This window comes from Lepisosteus oculatus, chromosome 7 (assembly GCF_040954835.1).
Source record: "Lepisosteus oculatus isolate fLepOcu1 chromosome 7, fLepOcu1.hap2, whole genome shotgun sequence".
Lineage (NCBI taxonomy): Eukaryota > Metazoa > Chordata > Actinopteri > Semionotiformes > Lepisosteidae > Lepisosteus > Lepisosteus oculatus.
Window position 1 is genome coordinate 2,400,232 of NC_090702.1, and position 18,919 is coordinate 2,419,150.

The 18,919-nt window shown below is 49.8% G+C and overlaps 3 protein-coding genes across 3 annotated transcripts; 1 reads left to right on the forward strand and 2 right to left on the reverse strand.

The window, feature by feature from the left end:
* Positions 1-324: 324 nt before the first annotated feature.
* Positions 325-2,763, reverse strand: coa6 (cytochrome c oxidase assembly factor 6). The gene is made up of 3 exons (XM_006633830.3): positions 2,681-2,763; positions 1,851-2,085; positions 325-1,076 (listed from the first exon to the last, which is right to left on the reverse strand). The coding sequence occupies exons 2-3, from the start codon at positions 1,992-1,994 to the stop codon at positions 981-983; spliced, it is 240 nt and encodes a 79-aa protein (XP_006633893.2). The 5' UTR covers positions 1,995-2,085; positions 2,681-2,763; the 3' UTR covers positions 325-980.
* A 1,350-nt stretch (positions 2,764-4,113) lies between these two features.
* stmp1 (short transmembrane mitochondrial protein 1) lies at positions 4,114-7,565 on the reverse strand. The gene is made up of 3 exons (XM_006633844.3): positions 7,246-7,565; positions 6,552-6,605; positions 4,114-5,171 (listed from the first exon to the last, which is right to left on the reverse strand). Exons 1-3 carry the CDS (start codon positions 7,258-7,260, stop codon positions 5,097-5,099), a joined length of 144 nt encoding a protein of 47 aa, XP_006633907.1. The 5' UTR covers positions 7,261-7,565; the 3' UTR covers positions 4,114-5,096.
* A 1,478-nt stretch (positions 7,566-9,043) lies between these two features.
* Positions 9,044-17,889, forward strand: LOC102692142 (aldo-keto reductase family 1 member B1-like). The gene is made up of 10 exons (XM_006633829.3): positions 9,044-9,217; positions 10,479-10,646; positions 11,762-11,878; positions 12,097-12,174; positions 12,463-12,585; positions 13,741-13,847; positions 15,093-15,174; positions 15,809-15,892; positions 16,811-16,893; positions 17,316-17,889. The coding sequence occupies exons 1-10, from the start codon at positions 9,152-9,154 to the stop codon at positions 17,356-17,358; spliced, it is 951 nt and encodes a 316-aa protein (XP_006633892.1). The 5' UTR covers positions 9,044-9,151; the 3' UTR covers positions 17,359-17,889.
* Positions 17,890-18,919: the final 1,030 nt, after the last annotated feature.

Genomic DNA, 18,919 nt, shown 5'->3' on the forward strand with positions numbered 1-18,919 from the left:
TAGTGGTGGAGGGGAGTCCCCATTACCTGTAAAGTGCTTTGAGTGGAGTGTCCAGAAAAAGCACTATATAAGTGTAAGCAATTCTTCTTCTTATTATTATTATTATTATTACTACTTTATGATCCGGTGGGCATTCTTGACGATGTTATTCCCACCTTCCAGCTCTTTCCGAAGTGTCAGGCACACCAGCGGGAGTCTGTTTAAATCCGCTCTAGAACGCAGTGACCTGACCTTGCTTGCTGGGATAGGTTCCAGCTCCTCCACGACCCTGTACTGGTTTGAGTGGTTAGAGAACAGATGGATGGACATTAAAATAAAACAAAATCTATTTTATGTGTTTATTGCATTACACAAATATACATATTGCAGGATTGCCTTTGTTTTTGGTTACACTGACAATGTGGCAGGAGCAAACCTCACCTTTGCCCATGAAGGCTTTCTTATCAGTAGAGCACAACAGTTGCAGATTACTCATTTACTTTGCACAGTCTCACCCCGCTCGATTCCTGGTGCTACTGTATGTGAAATAATTCAGAAAGTGACTGGAAACAGTGGCTTAGCCCTCAAGGATCTGAATTCCCCGAGGAGAGCACAATACTCGTTTCAGAGCACGAGCAAGTGTTCCCAGTTCTCAGGCATTGGTGACTTAGGGTACCCTGTAAGACTTCCTGGACGGGGCCCCCCCCAAGACCAGTGTGGGACACCCCTAGGTTCTCCATAACTTGGACCCTTTTAGTACAGAAGGGGGGTGATTTTTAACCCCCTTCCTGCAATAGAGAGGGCAAAGTGATTAAATCATTGGAGGCCCAGTCCTGCTCGTCACACAAAACTGTTTGAAAAATCTGGAGGGCACAAAGACACAGATCCAGCTGTTCCGAAGGGGATTCAGCTGTGTCATCCCACCCTGCAGTTCACCAACGAGTCATCCATGCGTCTGTCTTCTTCCTCCTCCTCCTCCTCCTCTTCCTCCGCCAGCTGGGCTAGGATTCTGCCGACTGGCCCACGGGCTCATATCCGTCCGTCAGAAGCTTCTCCTTATACTTCAAAAAGTCTCTCCGCTTATGAAAATATTTCACCTGCGGGGCGACAGAACAGAAAGCAACTTGTTTTAGAGACACGCCCGGGGGGAAGGAAGCTGCACGAGATGAGATCTGCCAAAAATCTTTCCCTCTTTCTAATCGCTGGAACACGTGATGCAACTTTCCAAAATCCTGAGAACCCCACGCTTGGCGTTTTGGTGAAACGGGTTATACTGCATAGCCCTATTGCAAGGACCTGGATTTATTTCAATTAGTAAAAGCCACAGGCGTGAGACTCGCTACATAGACGAGAACCCCCCCCTTGCTAAAACAGTAACGGACAACAGGTCTTGATCAGATTGTTATATGAAAAGCGACAATCCTGCTTCGCTGTGAGTAGAACACTTTGAAGATTTCCGATTGTGAATTGTGGATTTCTGTTTTTAGACGCCCGGTGAGGCTTCGGCTAACAGCACCACGTTGTTGCAAATCAGCAAAACAAAAAAAAAAAGCGTGAGAATATCAGAATTAAAAGAACATCAGTAACTGTTTTGGTGATCAGATGACACGCATGCAGCCGAAAAAGCATTTCATGCCACGTTAGACTTCGATCAAGCCATCGAGATCCCGTGTACATAGCAGGAGGTAACTAAGCCTTGAAGCGCAGCGAGATTTAGTTTTTCAGGAGAGCCTGCATTTTAAGAAGCGCCGGGAAAATAAAGTGCTTCCCCACTGTTTGTCAGTCAGTCAGTCAGCTGAGGGGCTGTTAATACCCGTGTTGAGCTCAACACCTGTCTTCCACCCACCCACCCGCGGTAGTGGCGGTCGTACCCACTGAGCAGGACAGCTGCTCTCAAACTGCTTCTGCAGCTGTGCGCACCGCTCTCTGTCCTCCTGGTTGTCGTCCAGGCACCTCCAGAATGCATCTCTCGCCCCCCAGCAGGTACGGCGTTCCTCTGCGCTTGGAGCCGACATTGTGTGTGTGTGTTTGTGCGGGGGGTGGGGGGTCTCTTCTCTTTCCAGAGCCGGTTAGGGACGGCCAGGGAGGGGCACCAGAGAAAGGAGCCTGGAGCGACACAGCACCGTCAGGATCGCCCGATACACACGATGCTCTCCCGGAGGGTAGCCGGCGACACTTACGCGTACTGTAGCCCGGGCCAATCGCAGGGCAAACCTGACGAGAAATCGGACTTATCCAAGCCTGTCAAGAGTATTTGCTGGATTTACTGGATGGTACCTTATTCATTCTGTTAAAAACGCGTTGCTCGAATTTAAACTTCAGAAACAAAGTGCAGAACATGGCCCAAAACACTGCACAATCATATCAGCTGTGCGTATAGAGAGAGAGAGACATTTATTTAATCTTGCACAACTGATGCCCTTTCTATCGCAACGATGTATATACACGTTGGTATTACAAGAGTTAACCAAAATAACCAAGAGTTTATATGTTCAGATCCAAAGACTACTTACATAACCGACTGCATCAATCACGAAAGTTACCCTTTGTTTTCTTAATAACTCTCTCTTCCTTAATTGCATGCTACTATTTCCTTGGATTATTATACTTAACGAAAAACACTTATATGACGACTTTACAGTTGCTTATTTTAACCGATTATACACAGAAATATAAGCATCACCTACACACGCATTCTTACCAGCGGATGACCCTGACCTCTGACTGTCACCCGGAAGTGCTTTCTCTCCCGGAAACGCTTCTCCCCTAAGCTGCACAGGGGATCACCTGATAGGCGCGGTGACACTGCCCCCTGGTGGAGCCCTCCTCACTCTCACCGCAGGCTGCTAGGGTTCCGTCGTATAATAGATCTGATAGGATATCCAGTTAAAAACTCCACTTGGACGTCTATATGTAAAAGCATTGTAAACCAGTTGTGAGTTTATGTGAAGTCTCTTTTGCACAAGAAATTACATAAAGAGATCTTGTTTGTTTTCTTGCTGAATAAGAGGAAAAAGACACCTTGGAAACCCAATCTCATCAGATCTTGGATGCTAAGAAAGCCTGTTGCTGTAAGTGGTGATGGTGGACCAGTAGGGGGCGATCTTCCCTCCAGCTGAGCCCTCCCACACCAAGATCAAGAAGGCAGCATGGTGGGGCAGTGGTCAGCATTATTGCCTCGGAGTCCACAGTACAAAGACATGCTGGTAGATTAATTGACTTCTGGGAAAAGGTGTGTGTCTGTGTCCTGTGATGGACTGGCCCTGGTGTGTGTGTGTGTGTGTGTGTGTCCTGTGATGGACTGGCCCTGGTGCGAGTGTGTGTGTGTGTGTCCTGTGATGGACTGGCCCTGGTGCGAGTGTGTGTGTGTCCAGTGATGGACTGGCCCTGGTGTGAGTGTGTGTGTGTCCAGTGATGGACTGGCCCTGGTGTGAGTGTGTGTGTGTGTGTGTGTGTGTCCTGTGATGGACTGGCCCTGGTGTGTGTGTGTGTGTGTCCTGTGATGGACTGGCCCTGGTGTGTGTGTGTGTGTGTGTGTCCTGTGATGGACTGGCCCTGGTGTGTGTGTGTGTGTGTGTGTGTGCCTGTGATGGACTGGCCCTGGTGTGTGTGTGTGTGTGTGTGTGTCCTGTGATGGACTGGCCCTGGTGTGTGTGTGTGTGTGTGTGTGTCCTGTGATGGACTGGCCCTGGTGTGTGTGTGTGTGTGTCCTGTGATGGACTGGCCCTGGTGTGTGTGTGTGTGTGTGTGTGTCCTGTGATGGACTGGCCCTGGTGTGTGTGTGTGTGTCCTGTGATGGACTGGCCCTGATGTGTGTGTGTGTGTCCTGTGATGGACTGGCCCTGGTGTGAGTGTGTGTCTCCTGTGATGGACTGGCCCTGGTATGAGTGTGTGTGTGTGTGTGTGTCCTGTGATGGACTGGCCCTGGTGTGAGTGTGTGTGTGTCCAGTGATGGACTGGCCCTGGTGCGAGAGTGTGAGAGTCCATGCCCTGCGACGGACTGGTGTCCCATCCAGGATGTATCCCGTCTGCTCCCGTTGCTCGCTGGTATAGGCTCTGTCTCTCCCGCGATCCTGTACCGCATAAAGTGTTAAGAAAATGGACAGATGGATGGGGGGAAAAAAAACACAAAACGCTTGAAAATCCAGCTTTATTATGCCAAGAACATGAACAGCTCATTACGCTTCCGGAAGAAAGTCTGGAGAACACTGAATGGACAGCACCTCTCTAAACACGTGTGAAAGACGTGAAGCATTAACTTCACCGATTGTCTGGAATTTCAATCTGATTCGCTTTTATCGCCCCCCCACCCCCCCCCAGATCTCGCCAGAGTCACCCCGCCCTGCTCCTGAACAGAAAAGGGTGGCCATTTCCGGCTCCTCTTAGAACTAATTCTCAAAACCCCGAAACCTACTCATTTCAGCGGTGCCGACGTCGAGAGACCACGGCCGACCACAGCCACCCTGCACGGCGGTGCTATCCAATTCAGCCTCGGCCTGTTGCCAGCGTCGTCACCCATGGCTTGTGCCAACTGTCCGCCTGGCACTCCACAATCTGCCACGGCAAACATTCAGCAGGCTGGGGCAGATCCGGCACTCAACCAGAATGAAAACTGCATCCATCGGTCCGTAGGTGGCACATGACCGCCCTGCGCAAAAGTGATTCTCCTCGCCTGCGGGTGTACAAGACCAAGCCCACCGACAGCCCACAGAAACACATTTTTCACAGCCTAGAAGGGATCACGGAGGCACTGCGATTCCCGCAAAGCATCAGATGGGACATAAACCGACAGCCAATTTCTATGTGCTCTGAATATACGAAGCTCTGCCGGCGAGCCGCGTTCAATCGAAGGGTGACGGGACTGGTCCTGTATAGCCTTCTACAAAAAAAAAGTATTTTTTCCTCCCTGACGCCTTTTTAACACGTCATCCGTTTCATTTTACCATGGGTTGAAAGGGTCCAAAATTAATGCCGGGGGGGAGGGCAATAGCTGACAACTGATTTCTACACACACGGGAAATATTTGAGGTGCTGTTTTGCTTTCGCCCAGATGACGCCCCTCTGCTGCTCTCCACCCCCACTCTGTCCCGAGCTCCAGTCGGGCTTCCTCTCTTTGCTCATGGCTCTTTGGGCTTCTTCTTGGCTTCTACGTCTCTCTTGAACTGCTCGATCTTCTTGGCGACGTTAGGGACCTGCGACAGCAGAGCACAGAGCTGACACCAGCCTCGGGTCTGGCATCTTCAAAACGCGACAAGACGCCGCACACACAGTAGGGACACTTAATTGCAAGATCAAGCCCACCGACAGCCCTCAGAAACACATTTTTCACAGCCTAGAAGGGATCACGGAGGCACTGCGAATCCCAGAAAGCATCAGATGGGACATAAACCAACAACCAATTTCTATGTGCACAGGAAATATTTAAGGTGAGATGTTGTCCACTTCAGACAAAGCGAAACCTCTTTACTTTCTTCGCTGAACTATTCGGGAGTGCGCCTCTGTCTTCAGCTTGCCCAACGAAATGACCTCGTACCTTCAGGAGTTCAGGAATATGAACTATGGATCTCTACAGCGGCAAGTGAAACACACAACAGAGGACAGGGTTTTTTTTTTTACACTAAGAGTTGCAGGAGCGTGGAACAAGCTACCCAGCCACGTATATCAAAACCTGAGCTTCTTTTAGGAAAGGCTGGGTGAGACATTTAGCTCAATTCGCTTTACAATTAATGGGCGGCTTGGACTGAATGGGATCCCATCGCTAAAAATCAAACTTTATGATGTTCGCATGAATTAAGATACAATAAGATCACTCTATTGGCCAAATACGATTTCTTGCATTAGGAATGTGTCAGCTTGCTCTCCATGAGACCCACAGACAGGGAGAGAGAAGCTGGGGGTCAGAGCGCAGGGTCGGCCATTTATACAGCGCCCCTGGAGCAGCTGGGGTGAAGGGCCTCGCCCAGGGGCCCCACGGATTAGGATTCCTCTGCCGGCCGCGGGATTCGAACCGGCAACCTCCCAGCCACAGGCGTGGGTCCTGAGCCACAGAGCCAGCGCACCACCAGTTACTGGAAAAGGTTACTAAAATGTGCAGTAAATTAGGAGTGTAGGACTCAGTTACCGGATAGCCTAGTGTCATAACAGAGGACACAGAGAAGCCCAAATCTTTGTAAGAAAAGAGTAAATCTCATCCTAGCCAGTCTACTTATGGGGCAACATGGTGGTTACCACTGCTGCCTTGCAGCGCTGGGGCCCTGGGTTCAATTCTGGAGCCAGGGTGCTGTCTGTGTGGAGTCTGCATGTCCTCCCTGCGAGATTCCTCCCACAATCCAAAAACATACTGGTAGGCTAATAAGCTTCTAGAAAAACTGGCCCTGGCGTGTGTGTGTGTGTGTGTGTGAGTGTGTGTGTGTGTGTGCCCTGTGATGGATTGGCGTCCCATCCAGGGTGTACCCTGCCTTGCGCCCGTTGCTTGCTGGGTGATGGACGTCAAAGCAAAAACCGAAACAAAGACTTCAACTCCCTCCACATATCTTCTCCTGAAAGAAAGAAGCTCAGAAAAACACTCTTACCTCGTAGTTCTGTGCAAGGTACATCCCAACCACATTCCCTAGAGTAAAACCGACCTGCAACCCAGAACACAAAAGAAGAGAATCAGGTTTAAGACGAAGACTCTTCTACTTTCAGGCGGGTTAGTACAGTCGTTGTAAGCGTCACAGATACTTTAAGGTAAAGTCACACAAATCTGAGTGACCGCTGAGATTAGAACATTTATTTTGGAAGTTGTGTCGATACTTCAATGGACAACGCGTGCCTGACGCCCGCATATGGGTGCGTATTTCTGAAAATAACACCGCGATTCGGGTAAAAAAATTACTATCCTAAAAATACCACTCAAATGAAAGCTCTCAGACAACGGCGAGGCATCAGCCCGTCGCCAGTTCCAGTGCCGACACTGAAATCAACTGAATCAGCCCACAAATTTCAAACGTTTTTTTTAAATGAATCAAATATAGATGATCAACTGAAAGCGAGTCATCGGTAACGCACTGTCCGCATTACCAACGGAAAATTCCCCATATAAAACAGTCCTATGTTGAACAAAAAGCTCTCTATAGACAACCTTTTAAAAAGCATATTTAATGCAACTTATCAGAACTTTTCGTTGGTAGCTAAAGAAAGTATCAGGAACAACTAACTGAAAACTGGCCGCGCAAAGACTCTCTGATTTAGAGTCACGTTTACACGAAGTGAAGTTCTACTCACCAAAAACTGCAACATGACTCCTGCGCGGACTGTTCGTGAGTGTTAAATTAGATTTTACGTCTAATAAATTCTCCAAAACCGTCAGCACCGCAGCACACCGACTGCCCGCCTCCACTTCCGGCTTCAGCTTCGGAGCTTTACAAAAACAAAACCAACACCTTCATATGCCCCGGCTGCCTATGACAAGACTCTTTCGGAATGAAGTCAGCAAAACATGAAAAAAAAACACGGTTGAAGATTCAAAAATGCTCGTATTTCCAACCACCGAAACATTAAAAAGGTCAGCGTCTTGGCGCCTCGTTATGACGTCCCCGTCGCATTTCTCTGACGATTCATAATCCGGGGGAGGGGTGGTCATCTTTCACCCCAGACCTTGACTGAATATCAAATAATACAAACAGAAATGGTATCCAAAAAGTGAACAAAATAACAAAACCAAACACAGAACAGCACGCCGACAGAGGCCAGAACCTAGAAATAAATTGAATTGTCAATTAATTAATAATATAATTAAGCGCTTTGAGAAGCCACCTTTAAAGGCGCTTTATAAAATAAAGTATATTATTATTATTATTATTATTATTATTATTATTATTATTATTATTATATTGCATTTACTTATAAGCATCGTAGGTGGAAGTAGCATTAAGCCACTGTCTGTCGCGAATTCGATATCTGCCCAGTATTATTTAAGGATCAGTTAGAAATGAACGTCCTTTTTTCCACATCTAGCGACGTATAACACCATATCAAACTCTTTAAACTATCGTTCACATTCAAATGCTTAAAGACGAAGTTTTGCAGATCCGTCCAAACAGCTTTCTTTGTGTTTATATATATATACAGATCACAATACCTGTGTCAAACTGGGTTCACTCTGAATTCAACAGCCCTCTCAGATCTCGTGTACAGGGTCCAGTACTGACTCTGCTCGTTTGCTTTGCACGAAAAAGCATCATTCATGATGGAAATAACACACCTGAAATGTCAGAATTCTGCAGGGGCTGATAACGCAGCTAATACAAATAAACGAAACAGCTTTGGATAATCATGTTTATTTTAAACATTCATACAATGACTAGATTTAGAATTATAGAGTTTTAAAGGGAGTAATTACTACATGTACATAAAACTAGGAAAGAGGTAAACAAAGAAAATGTAACGATCTATAACATTGATATTATTTCGTATTGGAAAAAAAAGATTCAGCTTAATTATCAGTGTTATTCTTCCCAGATGAAATACTTCAGATATAATTTCGTGCACAATACTAATGCTCTAAAAAGAGGTGTCCATCTTGACTCTTTGAATGTTAATAACGTAATCGATCCCGATGAACTGATTTGGCCTGTTTTATTAACGGCAGAGTTCGTCTTCATCAATGAGAAGTTAGAAGAAAGAGGATTAAAAGAGCTATATGAATGCAAGGGATTGTATTATTATTATTATTATTATTATTATTATTATTATTATTATTATTATTAACAATAACAATAATATTCATCTTCATTAGTGCTAATGGGTCCAATTAATTGCCTTAATCAGTCTTTGGGAAACCTGTAGCGTTTCTTTCTGTGCTTTCGAAGAGACAGGCTGCAGGATTCTGCACACTGAACGGCTGTTTCCGCTCAGCAGATCTCCTGGTATCCCCTGTACCCCTGTAATCATTTCTGAACGGCCGTCAGACGCCTCATTACGTCGTCACGATTGGCCCGCTCGGTCCTTGAGGGGCCACAGTCATTCCTGCCAATCAGAAGCCGTCGTTGTCATCAAATCTCCACGCCGGTTTTCCCCCACTCCCTATCCTTCACGCTCCGGTTCCACGAGTTCAGCAGACGGGGGGGCGGTTTTAGGCTCATAAACTAAAAAACGGAAACAAATTGGAGGTGCAAATCAGATATTTGCAATGGCGACGTGCGTAGAGCTCTATACCGGCGCTAAGATGCCGATTCTGGGTCTTGGGACGTGGAAGGTAGGAGAATATGAACTTTGACAACAGTTCATACGATCAACGCAGCGGGGTGGGTTTAAAAAAACAAAACAAAAAACGACTGACGACAAATGTCAGAATTAAATATATATATATAATTGCAGCTGTTTTGCAATTTTGACGATTTTGCAATTGTGACAAGTGAGCGCTAGACCATGCCTGTCCCGTTGCTGTATCCCCCAGATGGCGGGGCCCGGTTTCACGTTTCTGATTATATTCCCGGAAAGATCAGACTCGCTGGACAGTGGGAGGGCCCGCCGTTTATGGTCGAGTCCAGGGTGTCTTGTCGTGGCTGGACTCGGGCGCCTGCGACCTTTACGAACTGCTGTTCCGTGTCTTAATGCCTTGGACATCCTGACTACTTGTGGCGTGAGGGGATTTAGACCTGGGCTGCTCTGTGACTTGAATTGAGTCTTGTAGATCCGTTAGAAGATGAAATGGGTCTTAATCAGTTTCATCTCGTTTACGGCTGCTGCTGCTGCTTGCGACCGATGTACTGTCACAGCCCGTAATTCGTTAATCGGGCTCCGGGGGCTAAACGTGCTTCTTCTTACTTCTTTTAACGTTTTTGTCCGAGTCGTAGCCACCCAACCCCCCGGGCATCATTTGCAGATCAGCTCGTCTGTCGTGGACGCGCTAGTTCAGCTCATCGATTAGCGCACCTCATGCTCGGATGTAGGAATCGGACCCCTGAGCTGAGCTGAGCTGCATCTTTTTAAACTCATCTCGCAGTGGGTTTTTATGGATTGTTGCATTGAATCAACTGAATTCTCCGTTCGTTTTTTGGCCGTTTTCAATGCCCTATTCATCTCCGTTGCTGTTTTTATTTTCCCCCTTTTGAATTCTCCTTCTCCCTGTTCTAATTGACCCGTCTTGGAACGATTGGGTAGGTCCTTGATACCCCTCTCCTTGAGATAACACTCCTGTACAAGATGAGCTTCTGGTGGCCAGGAAAGCCGAGGCCTCTCTCTCACGCAGCGCTGGTTTCCAGAGGGAGGGGGATGACGTCACCGTGCCCAAACTACAGCAGCTCCGCTACGTGTGCACTAGAAATCGTCCTGCTGAAGTAACAGACTTTGACGGGCTCATGCGTGCACTCAAAGCCCAGGATCCGACCTGGCGCTGGCTCGGGCAGCAGGTCAAACCCGGATCGGACCGGGCTGCTGTCCAAGGGGATCCGTGTCCCCAGCTGGGACTGCGCCAAGGGGGGGTCAGATTTAACGGCACGTTCTCCTGTGGCTAGGCCGATCCGGGCGAGGTGGCCCAGGCGGTGAAGACCGCCATCGACGCTGGGTACCGCCATATCGACTGCGCCCTGTTTTACGAGAACGAGGGCGAGGTGGGGGAGGCCGTTCAGCAGAAGATCCAGGAGGGCGTGGTGAGGAGAGAGGACCTCTTCATCGTCAGCAAGGTAGGAGACCTGGCCTGAGTGCCTTTTAGACAGAACCCCTGTTGTATGTGAGACTGACAACACCTGGAAGAGGGGGGATGGCCTTGTCAGAAACGGCCATTGTGTGTGGAAGTATCTTGTGCAGATCCTGATGCACACACAACGGTCACTTCTGAACACCCACTCATGGTAGTAATGAGGTGATGTGGGTGACCAGTGCTACACCTGGACAATAAATCTTGCAGAACTGCTTGGATTCGGAGCACCACAGGGGATGCATTCTGTGCATCTTCAGTGTTCTCTGGAAAAGGCCTTTTTCCATCACAAGTTTTAAAACTTAGAACTTGGCCGAACTGCGATATTGTCTTTGCCTTATCTCTGCACTATTATGGCATTGAAACAACATGGCCCTACTTAATATTAAATTTATTTCTTAAAATTATATGGTGCTTTTCTGGACCCTCCACTCGGAGCTCTTCCCAGGTCAGGGGGAATCCCACTGCCCCCACCAGTGTGCAGCCCCCACCTGGATGATGCTCCAGTCCTCCCACACACACCAGCTCTCAGTGGGGAGGAGAGCAGAGGGATGGAGCCAGTTCAGAGAGGGGGGTTATTAGGAGGCCATGAGGGGTAAAGGCCAGGGGGGGAAATTTGGCCAGGACACTGGGGTAACACCCCTACTCTTGTCGAGGAACCCCCTGAGATTAATGACCACCGAGAGTCAGGACCTCGGTTTTACATCTCATCTGAAGGACGGCGCCTGGTTACAGTCTAGCGTCCTCGTCACTATACTGGGGCATGAGGACCCACACAGACCGCAGGGTGAGCGCCCCCTGCTGGCCCCCACTCACACCTCTCCCAGCAGCAGCCTCAGCTTTCCCAGGAGTCTCCCCCTCCAGGTACTGGCCAGGCTCACACCTGCTGAGCTCCAGTGGGGGCTGCCCTCTTTGAGAACCCCCAGAAAAGTGACCGATTGTGACATTCTTGCCTCCCAACCCCTCCTCCACATGTCCAATGTGGTCCAGATAGCAGGACCGGTTGGTGCGGTCCTTCCTGTATCGGGCTGATCTCTCCCTGTGTGATCCGACAGGCCAGCTGGGGGCCCCTCTGACATGCTCCCTGTCTCCTCCTCACAGCTCTGGTGCACCTTCCACGAGAAGCAGCTGGTGAAGGAGGGCTGTCAGAAAACGCTGGCCGACCTGAAGCTCGCCTACCTGGACCTGTACCTGGTTCACTGGCCCATGGGCTTCAAGGTGATCTACAGCCAGGCTGGCTCCACACATGCAGAACCGGTCCCAAAAGGATTGTGGCATCAAGTGATATCTGCAAAACCTTCTTTCTTTTATACAAAACATAGCCTGAGGAATGTGTGCACTAAAATGTGACTTACTTTGTCATTTCTGCAATTGCTAGAGCTGCTTTCGGTTCGGTTTAAGTCTGCTCGGCGACTCCATTTTGCTTTTTGTCGTAGTCGGGGGGTGAGCTTTTACCTCTGGATGAGAACGGATTAGCCCTGCCGGACAACACTGACTTCTTGGACACCTGGGAGGTGAGATTGTGCTCGGAGCAGAAACGGGAGCCAAGCGCTGTCTGAAGGAGGGATATAGAATAGAGATGGTACAGTCCGTCAGAGGACTGGGACACTGGGAGGGGTGTAGACTAGAGATGGTACAGTCCGTCAGAGGACTGGGACACTGGGAGGGGTGTAGACTAGAGATGGTACAGTTCGGCCATAACCAAATGCGACGTACCAAGCTGATGCTAATTGTGGTTTTGGGGTTCAAACTCTGCTCCAACTGTCTGAGGAAGAGCATCACCCCGGAGTCTGTGTCCTCAGGGCATGGAGGAGCTGGTGGACGCTGGCCTGGCGAAGGCCATCGGAGTGTCCAACTTCAACCACGATCAGATCGAGAGGTTGCTGAACAAGCCCGGCTTAAAGTACAAACCCGCCAACAACCAGGTAGGAGTCCTGTTCTGGGGTCTGGGGCTCTCCATTCTGGCGGCGCGCAGCGTGTTATAACAGACAACAGGCAGGGAATAACCAAGCATTATGAAGAGCAAGTTTTGCGAATTTATTCGGTTCAGTTGAGAAGGCAAGCCCAGATCTGTCAAAGACAAACTGACGGTGTGCAACAACTCCACTGACGTGCACAGAATGTGTGGAAGCCATAGTATTGTAACGCTTACGGCCGACAGGCACTGTGTAAGAGCCGGCGTACCAGAGCAGGTGACGTCACCGCCCTTCCCTGTGATAGGAGGACTATAGCTACTGGGCTGTGGAGAGATCTCTCTTTGGCTCACCGGGCTGGGTCGCTGCAGAGTGACGTGGGAGTCCCGGGTTCGAGCCCCGGACTGTGGGGGGCCGACCTAATGCGGCAAGGGCGCCCGCCTGAACCCCCGTTGCGTTACAGTATTCTGCCCTTGGAATAGAGAAGTGCTTTTAATAGAAACATAAAGGGTGATTCTGTGCTGAAAATATGGGGTGAAACGTTTCCTTATTTTCAGTGTGGGATGGACCGTGGGCTGCTCCTTCACATTCTTGCGCAGTGCTCTACTCAAGCTCGATAAAACTGTAGCTTTGTGTGCCACCTCCCTCGCTAAACATGGATTGGGGTATCCCAGCAGCAAATGGGGACCGGTGCACGTTCAGAATCGGGGAAATTGGCGACAGGAGTACGCGTTTAGCCCGAGGATTCAGAGCTCTTGTGTTTTGCTGAATCACAAGCTGGGGAGATAAGATCACTATAAAGTCACTTTTATTGGCCAGATACAATGTCTTGCATGAGGAATCTCTTTTCTCAGACCCCAGCTTGCTCTCCAGGAGACACACAGACAGGGAGAGAGAAGCTGGGGGTCAGAGCGCAGGGTCGGCCATTTATATGGCGCCCCTGGAGTAGCTAGGGTGAAGGGCCTCGCTCAGGGGCCCCAACGGAGTAGGATTCCTCTGCTTTGCCGTGGGATTCGAACCGGCAACCTCCCAGCCACAGGCGCAGGTCCTGAGCCACAGAGCCACCACACCGCCTAGGAGACTGAAGCAGCTGGGAACCATCTATATGCACATGTGTTCCCCTCCCCAACACGGTATCTAACAGATCACATGTTTCCTGTTCTGCAGATCGAGTCCCACCCCTACCTGACTCAGGAGAAGCTGATTGGCTACTGCCACTCCAAGGGCATCACTGTGACCGCGTACAGCCCCCTGGGCTCGCCTGCTAGACCATGGTGAGCTCCTCCGTGCCGTTTTGCCAGTGATCCCGAATACCCCTGGTAAAGCGCATTTTAACCAGATTTCCCATGAGGCTCTGCAGGCATAGTGCCCAGGGCCCACGCAGGAGGGAAACACGAGTGACTGACGAGAAACGAGCTGGAACAACAGGCCTGCGATGGACTCCAGGTGCTCCAGATCAACGATCAGACGCTGTTCTAGAGACTAGGAGTGTCGAAGTGACAGTCGCTCGGCTCCGTCAGTCGCGCGGTTTGGCACAGTTCGAAGTGCGTCACGTCCATCGACGCCGTTCAACTGGCATGTCCCCCTCTTTCTGCGCATGGTGGAGTGGAAGTGCCCGGGGGCCTACGGACACCACAATCCGGCCCTGGGCATCATCGGATTGGGCCTTCTTACGCTGGGCACATGCAGGCCGATCTCGAACAGGGGTGCCAGGTGTATTTCGTTGTGGGGGATGCTCCATGCCTGCTATGCTAGGCCATATCGATTCTTTTAAATGGGGGGGGGGGGGGGATGTAGACTGGAAACCAGTAAGCCTTTTTCTAGTGTACAATACCTCCATCACAGAAATGTACACCCAATTACTTCACGTATAACCCTAGACTCCTTTATGCAGTTTTGAATGTGGGAGCACCTGCTCTTCAATTAAAACGAGCTGCCTTGCTGCGCTTCTCAGAGTGCGCTCTGGGGTTTTATTCTATCCAGACCGCGGGGTATCTAGATCATCCTCGCGTCCGCCCCTCGGCTCTCAAATTCACCCTAGAACAGTTTGCACATGCGGTTTCCAAGGGAACCGTTTTGGGAAATAATGGTATTCATTGTTCGGAGCAGAACATGAGCCTTCAGTGGCCGTCGATTCTACTCCTGTCACTTGCTCATGTGGTCCTTGTGTAATTGCGTTTCATCCAGGGTGATGGCTTTTGTGTACTGTGCCGTAGGGCTTGGATGAAATCCTTTAACCTTATTTACCAATTGCTAATGAGAAAGCGAATACAATTGCATTGTCTGACTGTGGTTTCTTGTTTCTATCCGGTGCAAAACCCAATATCTTGGTAATCTGCCACTGAGATTTCTAGAATTTTTTCATTACAGTTGCTTTCACTTTTTTGTTCCACATTTGGTGCGTTATGTCCAGTGCACTGAAAGAAAGGAGCTGAATCGCTTTTTAAAAAATATATAAATACAGAGGCTTCGTAAAGCCCTGCGTGTCGACCGTGATCTGCGTTTGGGTTTCCCCCCAGGGCGAAGCCAGATGACCCCTCTCTGCTGCAGGATCCAAAGCTGCAGGTCATCGCGGAGAAGCACAAGAAGACCACTGCTCAGGTGAAGGCAAACGTTTCCCGAGCGTTGACGGAAATTGGACTGTTGGGAGTTCGGGGGCCGGTGGGGAAAAGCAAGGGAGAACACGTTTGGAAGTTGCGATGCCTTTGTGCAGCTCGGGGTACGTCTGGTGAGAGATCCAGGCTCGCTGGTGTCAAGAGCTGTGGGCTACCTCCACCTTAGGACTGTGTCTTACTGTAGGACTGGACAGCACTGGACTGATTGGCCAGTCACTATGGAGGTAATCACCAGGAAATTTGTGGTCATTAAAAATCCCAGGGCATTTCTTGAAAAGAGTAGGGGTGTTACCCCGGTGTCCCGGCCAAATTTCCCCCCTGGCCTTTACCCATCATGGCCTCCTAACAATCTCCCTCTCTGAACTGGCTCCATCCCTCTGCTCTCCTCCCCACTGAGAGCTGGTGTGTGGGAGAGGACTGGAGCATCATCCAGGTGGGGCTGCACACTGGTGGGGGTAGTGGGATTCCCCCTGACCTGGAAGGACCTCGGAGTGGAGGGTCCAGACAGGGGCTTTATAAGTGCAAGGAATTATTAATGTTGATGTGTTGGGGGGTTGAGCATAACCCTTAACAGTTGCTTGAGAAGGAGTCCCAGATTGTTTCCGTTTTGGTCTCCTCAGGTGCTGATCCGCTTCCTCATCCAGAGGAACGTCGCCCTTATCCCCAAGTCCAGCAACACGGAGCGCATCCGGCAGAATTTCCAGGTAATGATGCCGATAAGGCTGTGAGGATGAGAAAGCGAGGTGGAAAAGCCGGGTCTTAAGATGCTGTGGGGCAGGAATATCGGAGGTATTTTTCTTTTAGTTTTCGATCTGTTGCTCCTGGTTACCTGGACTCGCCACCCCCACCTCCCGTGGGTGGAGGGGAAGAGGGGCCCGTGTTGTCAATCCTGTGATCTGCCGAGTGGCTGTCGTTTTGACACCCTGGTTGTACCATAGAGCCTAATCGGGTTTTTCTTGTTCATGAGGCTCAAACAGTGGTTGGGATCCCTGATGGGGGGGCAGGACCAGCAAATCTGGTGCAATACACCAACCCCACTCCTGACTACTGGGGGGGAAAAAGAGGGCTCCCACATCCCGTATTTAGTGGGGCATCAGGTCCAGGTATCCATGCCCACCTGTAACCCACAGCCACCTGGGAATCTTGGGCGCAGACGGCTATGGATTAAAGCAGGAAACAGCTCCTTACCTCTGAACAAGAGGGGCTGTTGGGTGGAAGAGCAAGTTATCGGAAGTATTGATTTATCCTAGAGATAGTCAGAGCATTATTCAGGGGTTAATGGCAGAACTGAGCGAAAGTAGAGAATTCTGGTGAAATGTTATTTTCGTTATGTCACGGACGAGGACAAAATAAATTCGCTAAGCTTTTTTTGCAGTGGATTTGAACGACCCGTAACGTCACACCGGTGTGCATCTAGCCTTATCCGTCTGCCAGACGAACAGAGTTCTATAACCAGCAGACATTTGCATCACAGATGTAGGACTCGCGCGCGAATGAACGCGAGGAAACTAGACCAGAGGCCTTCAGAGCCGTCAGGAGGAGTAGCAGCACGCTCCCAAGTCCCACTGTTGGGACCTGTCCCGCGGGGAGCGCGATTTTGAATTCTTCCTCTGCTGCGGCAGGTCTTTGATTTCGAGCTCGCCGAGGGGGACATGAAGACCATCCTGAGCTTCAACCGGAACTGGAGGGCCTGTCCGTTGCACTGGTATGTGGGGGGAAAAGGGGTTTAGTGTCCCAAATCTTCAGGCTTATGGACTCCTCCCACATCCAGGGATTAGCTACTGCTGGTATAAAAGGCCTGTTAAACTGGGGGATCAATCTGATCTTAATGTGGGATCTTAAAGGTTTTAGTGACGAATTAATGGGGATGGTGGCTCTGTGTAGAGAACTACAGTATGCGTTCAGGGTTTCTAGGGGATGAACTAACTCGGCTACCAGATGCTGGAGGAAATGGGTGGCCAAGCAGTTTATACGAGATGGGCAAGAGGATTTATTCCTTCGGTCCTGTTTTCAGGATCGCCCCATATCCTGTTCCACCCACGCTCGATGTGACGTTTCGGTCACAGCTGAAAGCTCTCTAGAATCAGCCCGGCGCCGGCCTCATCCTGCTTTCTGTCTTGTTTCCAGGGGTGTGAATCACAAGGACTATCCATTCAACGCGGAGTACTGAGCTGTGACAATGCAGGGCCTCTTCTCCGCGAGACCCTGTGTTCTGGGGCTTGGAGACCAATTGCTTTTCCTGCAGGCATAATGATCGGGCTGTATTTCGGTGTTGCAGGAGACCGCAGTATCTCTTTAGTAGTTTAGTTGAGGGTGGCACGCAGAAGATCCCAACTCAGACGTACTCTTGAACAAAGAATGGCCCCACTGTTTTTTTTTTTCCCCTTCCTAATTCAAGGGCGGCTTTTAATTTAACTGAATCCAGCAGGGGGGGAACCTACACTGGGGGATGTGGGCTGTGTCCTGGTTGCGAGGAAAGCTCATTTCATGCTGCTTTTGACCCCTGACTAGTGAGTCATGTGAGGGAGGCCGTGATGTCGAATTGCACAAGGGGAGAGGAATTTCAGTAGCACCTCATTTAAAGTGTCACTTGTTTACAGCTTCCCTGCAAAGCACGTATCGGCATAGAAACCGTCCTGGGTGAAAAGCGCCGTTGTGGAAATGCTTCTGTGCTCGTCGAAATAAAACTGGGTTTCAAGCAGCCCTCTCGTGTGCTGTACCCCGTGTCCTGGAGTTTAGGGTGTGGTTGAGCGTTTCCATCTCTGACCTTCTGTTGTTATAGGAGTTAGGCCCTGGATCTGAAGATCTCATCCAGCGATCTCTTGAAACGGATACGCTGGCTTCTTTCAAGCGCCTGGCAGGGCAGCTTGTTCCATGCTCCCCCCACCCTTTGTGTAAAGAATGTTGCACAGGGGTTGCGGGGTCCCTTTTGCGGTCTTCTCCATCTAGATGGAAAATGGTTCAGCTCCTTCAGCCAATCATGATTGGTTCAGATGTTCTTAAAGATGCCGCCGCCGCCACCACCACCACCTGCCGACCTGGAAAAAGCTGGTGTTCTACTCAAATGAATCCCACTAGGAGATGTCAGGGTTAAATACCCATCTGGCCCCCAAACCACCCGATCTTAAATTTTGGGGGCTGGGGGCCCCAAGAACTCTTCAAATGGGAAGAAATTCCCCAGTACAGGTTCCGACAGGAGCCAGCTTTGTACCGAAGCCCCCTGATCTGTTTTCTACACGAACGCCACCCCGAACTTCAGCCAGTCCGTTTTATTATTCGATACAGTTGGGGGTCATGCACCCCTCAATTTAAAACCAACCAGGTGAACATGAAGTTAAGAGGGGTTACCGAGTTGCACCTCATGCCTGCTTACATACCCTTGGCAAGAACAATACAAAGGCTTGGGGAGTAAACTTTATCAGTCAAATTAGGAGCACCTAAGTTCACCTGTTCAGGTGGGTAGTGTAACGAACAGTTCTTTCCGGACCCTATGCGGACGACACAATCCGACGAAGTGGGGAAACACTGGGGAAACGTCATGCAGGAATACGGGGCTGAAGACAGGGGGGCGTGTCCAAGGTGCGCTGGTGCACGGGGGAGGTGTGGCCGAGGCGAACAATCCAAGAGTAATCCTAAGGGAATATCCAAAAACACACGAGTAAGTCCAAAACCAGAAGATCCATCAGAACAAGATAAAAACCACGAAGACCGGGTCGGAACCGGCGGACAAG